Source organism: Hippocampus guttulatus, chromosome 9 (assembly GCF_054856545.1).
Source record: "Hippocampus guttulatus isolate MCC_2025c chromosome 9, RoL_Hgut_1.0, whole genome shotgun sequence".
Lineage (NCBI taxonomy): Eukaryota > Metazoa > Chordata > Actinopteri > Syngnathiformes > Syngnathidae > Hippocampus > Hippocampus guttulatus.
The window spans coordinates 20,431,536-20,445,763 of NC_141269.1; the positions used below are offsets into that span (position 1 = coordinate 20,431,536).

General features: G+C 39.8%; 1 protein-coding gene across 2 annotated transcripts in view; it reads left to right on the forward strand.

The window, feature by feature from the left end:
• The window catches only part of LOC147200723 (teneurin-3-like), a 213,569-nt gene that overhangs the window by 93,120 nt on the left and 106,221 nt on the right, over window positions 1-14,228 (forward strand). For both annotated transcript variants that reach the window (XM_086118984.1, XM_086118985.1), the window contains exons 4-9: window positions 956-1,129; window positions 2,211-2,275; window positions 8,089-8,208; window positions 11,073-11,153; window positions 11,266-11,390; window positions 13,591-13,846. In XM_086118984.1, the coding sequence (XP_085975110.1) occupies window positions 956-1,129; window positions 2,211-2,275; window positions 8,089-8,208; window positions 11,073-11,153; window positions 11,266-11,390; window positions 13,591-13,846 (821 nt within the window). The remainder of the gene's footprint in view (window positions 1-955; window positions 1,130-2,210; window positions 2,276-8,088; window positions 8,209-11,072; window positions 11,154-11,265; window positions 11,391-13,590; window positions 13,847-14,228) is intronic.

The following is a 14,228-nucleotide window of genomic DNA, read 5'->3' on the forward strand; positions in this document are numbered from 1 at the left end:
TACCGAAATGTCAAATTGTCATGTGTAATAAATAACATTGAGATTTTGCAATAATTTTGTTACCCTGTTCACACTCACTCAAACAAGAATTGAACAAACTATTGTAGTTGATTTGACTGATTTCAAAACTGGTAATCCATCAATTTGTTGTGTACAAGGAATAATATGTTCACATTTATTTAGTTTCACTGTCGTAACGGCCCTCCGAAGGAAGACGTAACCCCAAAGTGGCCCGCAAAAATCAGTTTGACACCCGTGTTTTACTCTTTTTCTACTGAACTATTTAAGATTATGATCTATATAATGGTACACATTCACATACAGTACATACACAGGCAAAATTGTACCCTTCTCTGAAAACAATGGCCAATGATATGACTTGGAACTGATGGAAACCAAAATTATATATTTTTATTGATTAACATTTTGATACACAATCTTTTTTAACTAGGATTTAGATCAAAGCTCATAGAAGACCACTTCAGAATAGCCCTCCGGATTGCTGTTTTAAGGGTGCTTTTAGCTCCATGTTTGGTTCATTATCTTGTTGGAGGATGCAAGACTTGAGGTTGAGACCCACGTTTCTGACACTGTGAAGCGCACAGACCAGACAGTCTGGATAGTCTTGAGGTGTCATTGTACCCTGCACAGAGCCAAGACATCTCGTGTGGTTTGTTGAAAGCAGACCGTAATTGAGTGTTTGACAGTAAATACGGTGTTCTTTTCTTTGCATGCTTCAATTTTGCATCTGTAAACCTAGAGCTGATGCAGTTTATGCCAAGAAGTTTAATCCAAAGGGCACTCTTTCAGAATCTTTGTGGCTCGGAAATAGGCATCAATTTCAAGTTATCCCAGTCACCATTGTGAGTCTTCATTGAAAGGGTACCAATACTTTTGACAAAATGTGGACATTGAACTTATTTTTTCTTCTTTTTTTCTCTCTCTCATCCACCAGGCACTTTCTTTTCAAGACAGGTACAGGTACCTCCCCCCTCTTCTCCACAGCCACACCCGGGTACACCATGGCAACAGGCTCAGTGTACTCCCCTCCTACGAGACCTTTGCCAAGAAACACCTTGTCCCGCTCTGCCTTCAAGTTTAAAAAATCCTCCAGATATTGCTCATGGAGGTAAGTATAAAGCAATGTATCATGGTTGACGGTAGAACTTAGCACAATACAACATGCCACATTTTTCTCTCTTCAAATACGTTTAAAAAATAAAATTCTATACCACTACTGACCTGATTAACATTCGAGAAGGGTTGACTGCATAAATATTGAGAAGGGAGTCAAAAACCACAAAAATTAAAACAACAGGATAGAATTCATGGACAGTTTGAGTTGCTCCTTCCATTTTCAATTGACAACCAAAATACAAAAAGGTGATTGATGATTTAGGTGTTTGTTCTGACACAAAAGAACAATGCCACATTCAATAGTACACTCAGACGAAAAACACAAAATCGAAAAATGTGCCAAATCTATTCCAAATATAAAGGAAATGGATATGTAAAGGATGATGATCAAAAACACGTTAATTAAGGAATTCTCTGATTACGAAAGTACATCGCGCCACCAACAGTATTTGTTTTGCAGATATCATGGAGCATAAATGTATTTCTTCATTGGTTCAAATGCGGCCAACTTTTTTACTGTGTGCTGGTAAAAATGTCATCGGGTCACACAAGCGCGAGTGCATGCTCCTCACGTCATGTTGAATTGTTCATCCGTCCACCCATCCACTTTCAACACCGCATATCCTGAACAGGGTCACGGGAGGTTGCTGGTTAAATTACTAAGCTTAAATCTTTCATTCTAGCTGTTGGGATGTTAAATGTTCAGTGATATTTTATACTGCTTAAATAAGCAGAGACTGGAGCATGCACGAAAAGTTAAGAGATCCGGTTAGCAACCAACTTTAGCGTATACATGCAAAAGCAATTTATTTTCAAATCAAATAGTCTGTGTGTGTTAATCGTCTGTGTTTAAACGGTCCGATCCATATTTACACGCACATTCATAGTCTTGTGTAAATCAATTTCAGGCAATAGCTTTTTTTTTCCCTGAGTGGATGGAAACGGACTCCTCGGTAAATACCGCAGAAGCTATCACGTTGAAGACAGCCATGTCTAAAATTACATTGGAAAATCAAAAGTCAAAGCAAAACATTGACGAAGCTCAGACACCAATATGATGTGTTCCCTTCTAGGTGTACAGCCCTCAGTGCAGTAGGACTGTCTGTGCTGCTCTTAATCCTGCTCTGTTACTGCATAGGTAAGACCTCATCTGCACTTACAGCACACTCAGTGGCAGGTCAATCACAGAATGAAAAGTGTCTCTTTGAACTTTATGCATCAATATGTTTCCCTTTTCTCGTTGATTAGCAGTTGTTTGTACTTAGTTTTCCCACCGGTATCATCCCATCCCGTCACCTTAATGCCAGTGTTTTCTTTTTTCCGGGCCTTAGTCTTCTCTTCCTAAACTTGTGCGAGTTTTGTAATAGAACTTTGCCATCGCAATTAGTGCTCACATTATTTCAATCTGGGAGTATTTAACGGTTGTGTTGGCGTGCAACACTTTTGTACTGTGTATCCTATTTTATGTACCGTATTTTCTGTACTATAAGGCACATCTTCAATGAATGGCCTATTTTAAAACTGTATAGGATGCATTTCATTATACGGCACAGAGAATACAAGCTACAATCGTGGTTGTGTCATTCGTCCACGCTAAAGGGAATACAATACAATACAGCTTTATGTATCTAGAGCCTTCACAACCGCTGCAGCTGTCACAAAGTGCTTGACAGAACTTTTAAAATACGACGGGTACTAAGAAATTAGATTTGAACTGTGAAGCCTGGCCTAGTAATGAGACAGTGGCTTTTCGTGGGTGCAGTTCAAATTTATTAAGCACCTAAAGAAAAGAATGAAAGGCATTTTGAAAAAGAAGAAAGGGTGTATTTTTTTTCTTTGAAAGTTCATTCATTCTCACATGGAAGTGACGCAATTAGGAGCTCACGTCACCTTCCTGGAGGTCAAAATGTCATGAGATCCCTCAAAACCGTCTGTTTAACATTTTCGGGGAAATTATTTCATTGTTTGTGTTGTAGTCAATATACGTGCTCCCGGTTCTTGAGTACATATTTTTCAATGTGTGAGCCTCTATGCACTTGTGCAGTTTGCCGTTTTGTATCTTTCCTCTTGAATTACTCCCAAATATCCGCTCATAAAGAGGATTTGACTTGTCATATTAATAAATAAATAAATAAATAAAATCATGGGGTTTTTGTTTTTTTGGGAAGAACTGTGAAACATAGGATTTGCTAAATAATGATAAGCATTGAATTTTCACAGGGAGCGTTACATAGACACAATAATTAAGAAATCCCTCTGTCTTTTAGATCCATTTGACAAGGACATATGGAAAATTTACTTTTTAATTCACTCGCCTTAATCTCGTGCAGGCAGCTTGGGTCAATTCCTATTTATCTCGATATATGCCTTGTATTTGACTGGAAACCAATCCAGGGTGTCGTCCGCCTTTCCCCCGCAGCAAACTGGGATGATCTCCAGCTTCCCATGACCTTTAACAGGACGAGCGGTATAGAAAATGGATGGCTGGATGGACAGTTTGGTCTCTGGAGTGCATGCCTACACATCAAGTGTCGAAAAAAAAACTCAAAACAAGTCATGCTTTCGTTATCTGGCCATTTCAGAAAATGTGTTGGTGAAAGAGCCATTCCACTGTTGCAAAATTAGCATGCAGTATTAATTACCCACAAACCGAGATTCTCAGCCAATGACTTGGCAGCAAGGCAAGAACAAAATGAAACTTGTAGGAAATACAGTATTCTATAAAAATATATCTATAATTTAAAGATTACTGTAGCCATGTTATTAACACAACAGGGAACCGTGTTAAATTGTAAAAAATAAAAATAAAAAAAAACACCCCCCCCAAAAAAACAAACAAAAAACACAATGCATAACGTATCCCCTGTGAATTATGTTAGGCAAGGATCCATAACCAGTTATCTTAAACTTAACTCGACATACACTGTGTACCCCTCACTCACAAAATACAACAGAAACCTCATCTATCACAGGCAAAAAGACAAGAGATAATTAACATTTTTGAGAAAAAGATACAGGATTTGATAGATAATTAGAGTATAGCCATGAGTGTAAATAATATAATAATTATGACCCCCAAAAATGCAATGGAATGTACAGGTACGTTCTGTGGTTGAAATTTAGAATGAGTGCCGCTTTATAAGGTTGCACATCTACAGTGATCCCTTGCTATTTCGCGGTTCATTTATCGTGTCTTCAGTGCATCGCAGATTTTTTCAAACATATTCATTAAAAAAAATATATTCATGTACCTGTACATGTAGTACAGTACTGTATATGTTGCTCTATGTGACTCGCTGTTGTTTTGCTGACTTTCGCAGCTTCTCGCGGACCGTTTGCGGACATTTTATATGTTTATGGAGGGGTCGCTACTTCGCGTAATCTTCGTTTATCGCGGGTGGTTTTGGTCCCCATTAACCACGATAAACGAGGGATTACTGTCCTTCTTTTGGTAGAAGAACCTTGCTGACAACAATGTTATGCAGGAGCCGGCCAATTGAATCGCCCAATTACGGCCCTTGAAACATCAGCCGAAATAATCAGCCAAATGTTTTTATCTTGATGTACTCACTGCCAGAAATCGCCATCAGCCTCATTAAAAAAGTATATATATATATCACAACGGTTGGGCTCTAACGTTATGGTCTCTCAGCAGCCGCCGTGGCAATATACAGTAGCAGTAACAGAGTTTATGGCATGGCCGTAGTGTCTCACTGTGTTTACAGTCTTCTTAATGAACACAGTCAACATTACTCATTGAAATTGATGATCCCAACCAGCAATACAATAACTAGGAATAAGAATGCAGTACTGTACTACTAAAGGTCTTCCCAATACAGCTTGTTGCAAGCGTACATATCAAGCTCTTTTGTGGTCTGAGACATTTATTACGTTGCTGCATCCATTTGTGTGTTTTAGGTAAAGTTTTGAAATGGACTTTGGACTGGACTTTGTTTTGTGTTCCTTTTCGAAATTACTCCAACGTTTCTGTGTTCAAAGACCTAGCGTTGTTTGATTGTTACCACCACCAGGAATCATCTTATCTTGTCACAAAAACACACACAGAAATATACACTGACATGCACAAAGCTCCTGTCGATTAGGCAGCACTCTCCCATGACCCTTTGCTCCTGTCCTCACCAGGAGGTGTTGTGGGTAACAGACTGGCACAGCATGGCTCTAATTTAATGAGGCAGAGAGGTGTGTGTTCCCAAAAAAAATAAAAAATGTGTGTGTGTTGTGCTTGTGTGAATGTGTTGTTGTATTGGAGGCCAGCAGCGGTTTCTCTTGTAAATTATTCCCATGTTGCATCAATAATTGGTCCTTGACATAACTCTTACTTTAATATGCCGTGTGAATCCAATCCAATATCTCTAAAATCTTCTATATTGAATCAACTGCAACGTGTCACTTTGTCTAATCTTTGCAGAATCCCTGTGCATAGTATCGTCTCATGGGATTTACCGTCGGCTTGGTCACAAATTGCTCATCAAAAAAGGAACATAATTGGCTCTTTGTGTGTGTTCCCTTCTGTCCTGTTGTACTGTGTGCGTGTGTGTGCGTGTGAGTGTGTGTGTGTGTTAGGGTTAGCTAATTAGTAGAACTAAATCCTTTGTCTTGATATTTTTTTGTTTGATATGATAACAGATTTTTGGGAATTATTAATGAAATGTGTATTCTCTATCCTATTGCTTTTGTGACAGTGAAAAATCCACTGGGAAAAATGTTATGGAATTAAGACATTTCCTTGAAGTCCCTGTAAAGGGAACTCATTGATTGGTTTCAAATTGATATTTGGCCTGAGAACTATATAGTACTGAATTGTGGAGATAGTGTTTTATTTTTAGATTTTTTGGGGGGGGGGGGGGTGTTGCTGACACAACAGCCATTGACTCATTGACATGAATTCCTCCTGCTCCACTATATCAGAACTTGAGCTGTGTGAATTACTACAACAACAGTGTGCAGTTGGCTATCAAGCTTTTCCGAGAGCTCACGTATGGCTTTGTCTTGATTTAAATTTCTCAAAATGAGGTCATGAGGAGGGAGAATCACTCAGTTCAAAAGCCATGCTGATGGGGAGCTGAAAATTGACAATAAAATCCGCTTCTGCATTGACCATTTTCCTCAAGATAGTTTGGTGAACTTTGGTTGGAGACAACAGGGCTTCCATGGATAAACTGGGTCTTTTAAATGCAGCAAATCCAGCAGTCTCCCTTTCAGCAGTCAAATTGTGTCCCCACCAATGTGGCACAATAGCTCAGGTTCCTTTCTTGCCGGGGTGAGAGTGGCTAGTGATGAAAAAATCAGAAAATCGGTCGGGGGTCCCAGAAATAACACCAGACCCTACACCCCCCCCCCCCCCTACAATTTTCTCAACGGATTTGGAACAATATAAAAAAGGTCCATTTTGACTGGAAAAAAGCGGAATTCTGCCAAAAAGCGGAAAAATCTCATCCCTGTTCTTGCTCGGGAGGTAACAATCCGAGCGCTGTCTTCATAGACAGTGCAGATGCGCTCAAACTTAACAACTGGCACATCTTGATTTTTGTGCTGGTGTTTGGGGACTCTGGCAGACGGAACTGCAAAACTGTGTTTTGGTGTACCAAGAGTGTTTCCTTTAACATGCCTCCGGCTCACCTGACAATTTGGTGGCTGAAAGTAGGTAAACTTCATGCCTCCTGCATGGTCTCCCTTCTGCTCCGGCCACGTCAAGGGCCATGTGCCTCTCGTGGGTCGATAGGTAATTGTAGGACACACTTCAATTGGCTGAGCCTGAAGTTGGCTGTGTTCACACCCACAACGCCGCAAATCCCCTATTTTGAAAGCCGCCACTCTGCGTGCATCTGTGGCATTACACTTGGTGTAGTCTGCGCCTTTGCACAGTTAGACCTTGTGCCGGGCACAAATATAGAGCCCTCAATGCCCAGGGATCGCACAACCAAGGTCTCTGCCCTCAGTCACCCCCAGTCACCCTGCACACTGCTTGTCTGTTACCGCACCTAGAAAAAGTTTGCTCTTTTTAGGATCAATGGGTCAAAGAAACCCCTCCACCACGATAAGGTGATGGAAAGGTCATTCTGCAAAAGGTTCATGGAATATGGAGGAATTTGGGGATTCTTGTACAGGGATCTAATGGCAAAAAATTTAAAATGACAAACAAACTAGAAAGACTGACAAGTTGGGATACTGGCATGTTGCTGTACTGGTACATTGGAATTGGATTAAAAATATATATATATATATTTTATATAACGCCATAGTAATCTCCAACAAATGTTTTTTAAAAATTTTTCAATGACTGATATGTGTGCAAATTTAAAAAAAGATTTACATGTGTTTAGACCCTCATCTGTGTTCCCTTTTTTGGATTTGGATCATGGCATGTCAGCAATCTTTGTCAACTGTGGGCCTTTTTGATAGTCATTTGTGAGTAAGGGATACACAAATAAAACACATTGCACTAAATGTACTCTTGCATTTTCTGTAGCTTTTAACCATAATTGGAAACAGACACAAATCCATGTGCAGTAATCCCTCATACATAATCAGATCTCTCTGTCACTGCTCTTATTTTGTACAAAAACACTAGTGTTTTTTTTCAGTATGAGCTTTTTTTTTTCCCCCCAGGCGCAGTATCGTGTGTTGATGATTCTATCGTGCTCAGCCACTTGACCAAATAAAATTTAGAACAGTCAACACATCATGTTTTTTTCAGAGTACTGTGAAGATAGAAAGGTGTGTGGATATAAATGTCACCTTCTTGCAATGTGCGTTCTTTCTTCTGGTGACCAAAACTGATAAAACTTCTGCACTGATTCATGCTTTTTTCCCCCTTTGCCTTACCCCTTCCATATTTTCAATCTTCCCACAATTGCTTGCTTTTCATTTTCCGGTTCACTCACTCCTGCGCTTGGCTGTCATTTTCTCACTTTCCTCATCTTGCTGCAGCGATGCACCTGTTTGGTCTGAACTGGCAGCTCCAGGAGAGTGAAGGATATGGAGCGTTTGAAAATGGAGGTGTGGGAAGAGATACGACTCCTAACACCTTTATGGTATCCACAGACAATGGTGAGTCTCTCTTAAAAAAAAACAAAATTGGTTGGTTTCACTTCTTTAATAAATTCAAACACAAATCTGAACAAATGGCTTTGTTTTGTTTTTTGAAATAATTGTCATGGCAATGACTCCTTTTGACTACAGCCTCTACTTATGAAATTAATTGGTTCCGGAAGAAATTTCTTCACTAGAAAATTTTGTAAGTAGAGAGGCAGTTTCCATGTAAATGCCCTAATCCGTTCCAAGCCCCCCAAAATTCAAACATAAATGTTTTCTAAAGCATGAAAATACATCAAAATATATAATAAATAAATGTTGCAAATTTGATTATTGCACAATAAATGAGAGTTGTGCATAGAGTAAAAAACAAAGAATAAAGTAAAGAACAAAATGATGGTCATTTAACTTTTAACTGCGTCCTCATCGTTGTTTGCCCTTTTTAGTTCATGTTCTCTCTCAGAAGCGGTTTTTGCTTCATGTTTTGTAAAGCACTGAGCAGAGGATGTCTGCTTTTGTCGGCTTTTAACAATCCTTTGAATATGTCCAAGGCAAACATCAGCAGAGTTAAGCGATCACCTGACTGGTGAACACTTTTTTTGGGGATTCACATTTACGAATGACGAGGACGCTGCATAGACACATATTTATCTATCTACACACATATACATGTACGGTAGAGGTCCCTCTAAGCCAATGGGATGCCAGGAAGATGCTAGGTAATAGCCAATGGCAGAGCAGCTATAAGTAAGTTGCGTTCAGTCAACTCGGAGCTGCGAATAGCAGCCCATCCTGTATTTTTACCTTTTTTATCTTGAAATTTCTTTCATGACTAGAGGCTAGGCGGCCCGGTAGTCCAGTGGTTAGCACATCGACTTCACAGTGCAGAGGGACCGGGTTCAATTACAGCTCCGGCTTCCCTGTGTGGAGTTTGCATGTTCTCCCCGGGCCTGCGTGGGTTTCCTCCCACGTTCCAAAAAACATGCATGGCAGGCTGATTGGACACACTAAATTGTCCCTAGGTGTGAGCGCGCATGGTTGTTCATCTCTGTGTGTCCTGCGATTGGCTGGCAACCGGTTCAGGGTGTCCCCCGCCTACTGCCCGAAGACGGCTGAGATAGGCTCTAGCTCCCCCCGCGACCCTAGTGAGGATTAAGCGGTTCGGAAAATGGATGGATGGACTAGAGCAGGGGTCCCCAACCTTTTTTGCCCCACGAACCGGTTTATGTCAGACAATATTTTCAGGGACCGGCATTTAAGGTGTGGCGGAAATAATACAGCAAAATAATATGCTATGAGCTGCATGAAAACTGTGGCGTTTTCGAAATATATTAACAATAAACACAAGGAGCGTATAATCTGGCCGCAACACTCTCATCGCGATGGTAATGTTTAATGCATTCAAAATACGATACAATGAAAATTCAAAGTGCATGAAAATGACGACTCACCACAGCCCCGAGCTTGATTTTCTGCAACCAGACAGTCCCATCTCGTGGTAATAGGAGACAATAACACCTCAAGTGTGTGTTTTATGTCCAGTCTACTTCGTAATTTTGTTTTAGTCGCCGTTGCTGCAGAAAACCTCCGCCTCACACAGGTAGCATGTCGGAAATAGCAACAGTGCTATTGTGGCGATCTCAGAATATTCAGCCATAACTTTAATCCAGTTGTCTCGAACGTCCTTTTAAGGCCGCCGTCATTTGCGATCTCCAGCAGTTTTTTTACCAATTTTTTTTAAGTCTCTTTTTTTTTTTTTGCGTAATCGGTCACGTGACGCAGAAGCGTGGTTTGACGCGTGTCAAGCGTGACAGAGACGGATGTAACGGAGAATCCGGTAATTTTTCAAAATAAAACATCATCGTATTCGTATTTCGTATACATCGTATTCCGAAATAAATAAAACGGAATTAAGGCAAGTTCTTTTTGTGCGGCCCGGCACCAAATGCCCTGCAGACCGGCGGTTGGGACCCCTGGACCAGAGGCAATATTGTCCTGTTCAGGCGTTTCGTAACTTGAAAATTTCAAATGAAGAGACATTTGTAAGTAGAGGTACCGCTGTATATAGTTGCATTTAGCTCATTAAAGAAAATCTAACCTGTTTGTTGTTCACATCATGGGAACTAGGGAGAGAGCAATATATTCTGTCACCATAAAAGTGGTCGAAACAAGACATTTATTGGATCTTGTAAAAGCAAAAGTTACCTTGGCTGTCGTATTTATTGTGTGTGTGCCTGTTGGTTTGATTTATCAAGATTTATTTATTTATTTATTTGAATGAAAACCCCATTAATAAACACACTCAAAACAAATAATCCCGCAGAATCGTAAAATGTGTTCTGTGTTGCAGGTTAAATTCATGTAACGGCCAGTCTGGACTGGGATAAGTGTGCGGCACATATTTCACTCAATGTCGGTTTATTCCCCAGATGTTGTAATTGTTAAAATGTAATTGCTAAATGGTACTCCTTGAAAACTGACATTGTTTCTTATCCTCTATCCATTTAAAACTGTACATGAGGCACAAAGTTATCATTATACGCGTGAGTCAATAAGTGTGACAACTGTGGTTCTATCATTGAGTCAACTGTAAGCGAATGGATTTTCTCTCACAAGGTATTCCCATCGACTCAAATACCGTATGGCTGCGTTACAAATGCAGACATATCGAATTGCCATCAATTTTCCTCATCAAATCCAAAGGTCGCATTAGGCCAGGGTGCGGAGATCACAGACTTGTGGTTGAATTTCTCACTGTGATATCACGATCAAAATGTTAAAGATATACTGCACACTGTGACCCTTACCTCGTGGATACTGTCAGTCCAAAGTGAAGCTACCTGTTGCAGGTATAATGATGTTTGTTTGCTTCTCTGCAGGTAAAATTCTTCTCGAAAATAACACGGTAGACACAGGAAAAGTGGATGTGGGTCGAAGAGCAATTCAAGATGTCCCACCAGGTTAATTACTCACTCACATGCACTCAAACAGCCTGTGTCAGTGCCGTGCACCCACATCACTATGAGTCATTGATCCAGACGTCCATGCTTTATTCTTTTGCTCTCTTCCAAGGTGTGTTTTGGAGGTCACAGCTTTACATTGACCAACCACAGTTCCTGAAATTTAACATCTCAGTGCAGAGAGATGCTCTTGTTGGAGTGTACGGGCGCAAAGGATTACCACCCTCACACACGCAGGTACGACCAGTTCAAGAGTTTTCTTTTCATTACACCAAGAGCAAAAGAAACACAAAAATGAACAAGGTTATGTGACTCTTCTTTGAGACTTTCAGCCTTTAGTGAACAGAAAGTGTTGACTAATTCTGCATTCTCATTTACCAAACCCAGATGCCCTTTGGTAACTTTGGGAGTTGATCTTGGTCAAGTGCTTTATGGATTCTTTGTTCATAATGAGCAGATAAGCCTCTTACAATCCAAGACATTTCTTTAATCACCACACTTACATCTCTTTGTGGTGAATCCCATCTTCTGTAAAGAAACTAATCCACTTATCTGGAAAAGACACATTCTTGCAACGCTATCCCTATCACACAGCCCAATGTTAGCACTTAAGATAATAGACAAGGATGTGTGTCCTTGTCATAATCACTCTCATTGATTCTTTAATTTAGATTTTTTTTTACCTACCCTTAACGAGAAGAAAATACATTTGTCTATATGTGCAACTCAATATCTGTCTATAATGCTCGATCTGTGTTAATAACTTGATGTAAGATTCCAATGTCATTGAAATAGGGCACAACCCATCAATAACAAGTAGATGGATCATTAAAGTCATTGAGATATGTCTCAACAAAGCTGTGATCAGATGAAACCGTGAAGTTTCCCTGGCCAACTAAGGAATGCTTATTACGCCCACTCAAAGGGCCATCACCACACACTGCTAAATATTTTCGAACCTCAGTAGCAAAAAAAGAGAATTGGCCACTCACCCCCGCACGTTGGACGATTTGATATCTTGATGCTATAGTATACTTGAGCTGCGTGAGCCTGTAGCAGGTTGAAGGCTCCCCAAATAATACATTATGTTGTATGGAGTACATATCTGTAAAAAAATAGAATGTCAGTCAAGGGAGACACAGATTGCTACGTCGTGTTCCGGATATTTGAAAGAAATAAAAGGCATGGGTCACATTGTTCAGATAGGTTGGAAACGAGCAAAAAAACAAACAAACAAACAAAAAACTGGTAGATAATTGTGATCTGTTTGACAATACGTTGCTTCTGCGGGCGATTCCGATGATTTAATGTGTCACCGCTACAGACTTTGCCTCTCACACATGGGCTATGTAAGCTAGCAGCAGAGTCCGGAGTTGGCTCAAAAGCTAACAACTTCAACCTTACCTCGAACGCTGCTAGTTTTAATAGATTCATATCAATGGCGAGAAACAATAGCCGCAGCACAAAGTGAAGCTTAATCCACTGGCAGAATATTATGTCAATTAATGAGCAGACAACAACTGTGTACCAACAACAACTGTATCTATTAGGGAACAACAAATACAAGGGCGATGCACTGTGTTGTTATCCTGTCAAGTGTCATAGTTTATACAAAACGGCCACAGTTTGGTGAAGCATAGCTAATGGTGAGTGACATTTTTAATCCCAGCTAAGTAGATTTGGTTACATCATCAAACCCACTTCCTCCTTCGCAACTGACAAATACCTGCTGAGTAACATGCACAATAGCGATTTCATGTTTTGCCATTGTGTCTCAGAACTTGTTATTATAAAAAGAACACCATGCGCTGAAATGAAAAGAAAAAAACTGAGTGCGACACTGCAAGAAGCAATCGTTGATAAGAAAGCTCACGTCAGGAGATTGGCAATGTTCTGGATATTTCAAGTGGTTGAAATGTGTTGTGATGGTTATTTTTTTTTTCATTTTCTGATTTGATATTTCTTTCTGTAAGAATGACTGGACTTGGCAACACTTTTTTTTTTCATGTCGCAAATTTTGTCTGTTCTGGTTTCTTTGGTAATAAAAATAATTTGCACTATGCATGCATTTTTATATGTTGATATGTGGAACTTGCTTAATAGGAACAGATTCATTGCAGTTGTGGACAGAATATTTTGCACATTTTGGTTCAACAAATGTTTATTTAATTTCTACAGAGACCAGTGTGTTTATTTGACTTTTCACAGTTGTGTTGCCCTCTTTTCAAATGTTAACATCCCTAGTATTTATTAATGTATTTTTTCTTCACAATATCTCAGTAATACTGCACCATTTTTGATATCCTTGTTTCCCAAGTTCTTATTGATATGTTGGAAAGAGTGAGCTTAAAGTTAATATTGTATTGTATTGTTGAAAAATGTGTGATAAAAGTTAATGAAATTTGCTCACATTGGTGGTGTCACACTTATCTTCCAGTACGACTTTGTGGAGCTGCTTGATGGAAGTCGACTAATTTCCAAAGACAAGCGATCCACGAGTGACACAGACATGACACGTGTACACTCGCTTGGTGCTTTTGAAAAGAACCCCGGAGGAGAGATCCGTCACAGACGATCGGTGAACACACACGAGGCTGGCTTCATCCAGTATCTGGACACAGGCATTTGGCATCTGGCGTTTTACAACGATGGACGCAATACAGAACAAATGTCTTACAATACTATCCTCATCGGTAAGTCTTTGCTCCAGGTAATCTCATGTTCCACATAAAATGGTCAACACATTCAAATGTACTTAGGTAGGGTATTTAAAACTTTCATGCGCCAATAATGATAACCTGTAACCTGATAACATGATAAACTGTCCACTGTAGTGACCGTTGTCCCTGAAAGGGTTAAAAAAATGAAAAGATATTTGCTGGTGCGCGCATGCCAAAGGAACTACAGTATATTCGGTGTAAGCCCTAACCACAAGGCCAAAAAGGATCATTTGGAGAATAAGATACTTTAGACAGCAACAACAGCAAAAAATAAATAAAATAATAGTTTGCGTCTCATAAAAGACCAAAATGCATACTACAGTTTATTTTATAAAATACTGGTGTTGTCTGTGAT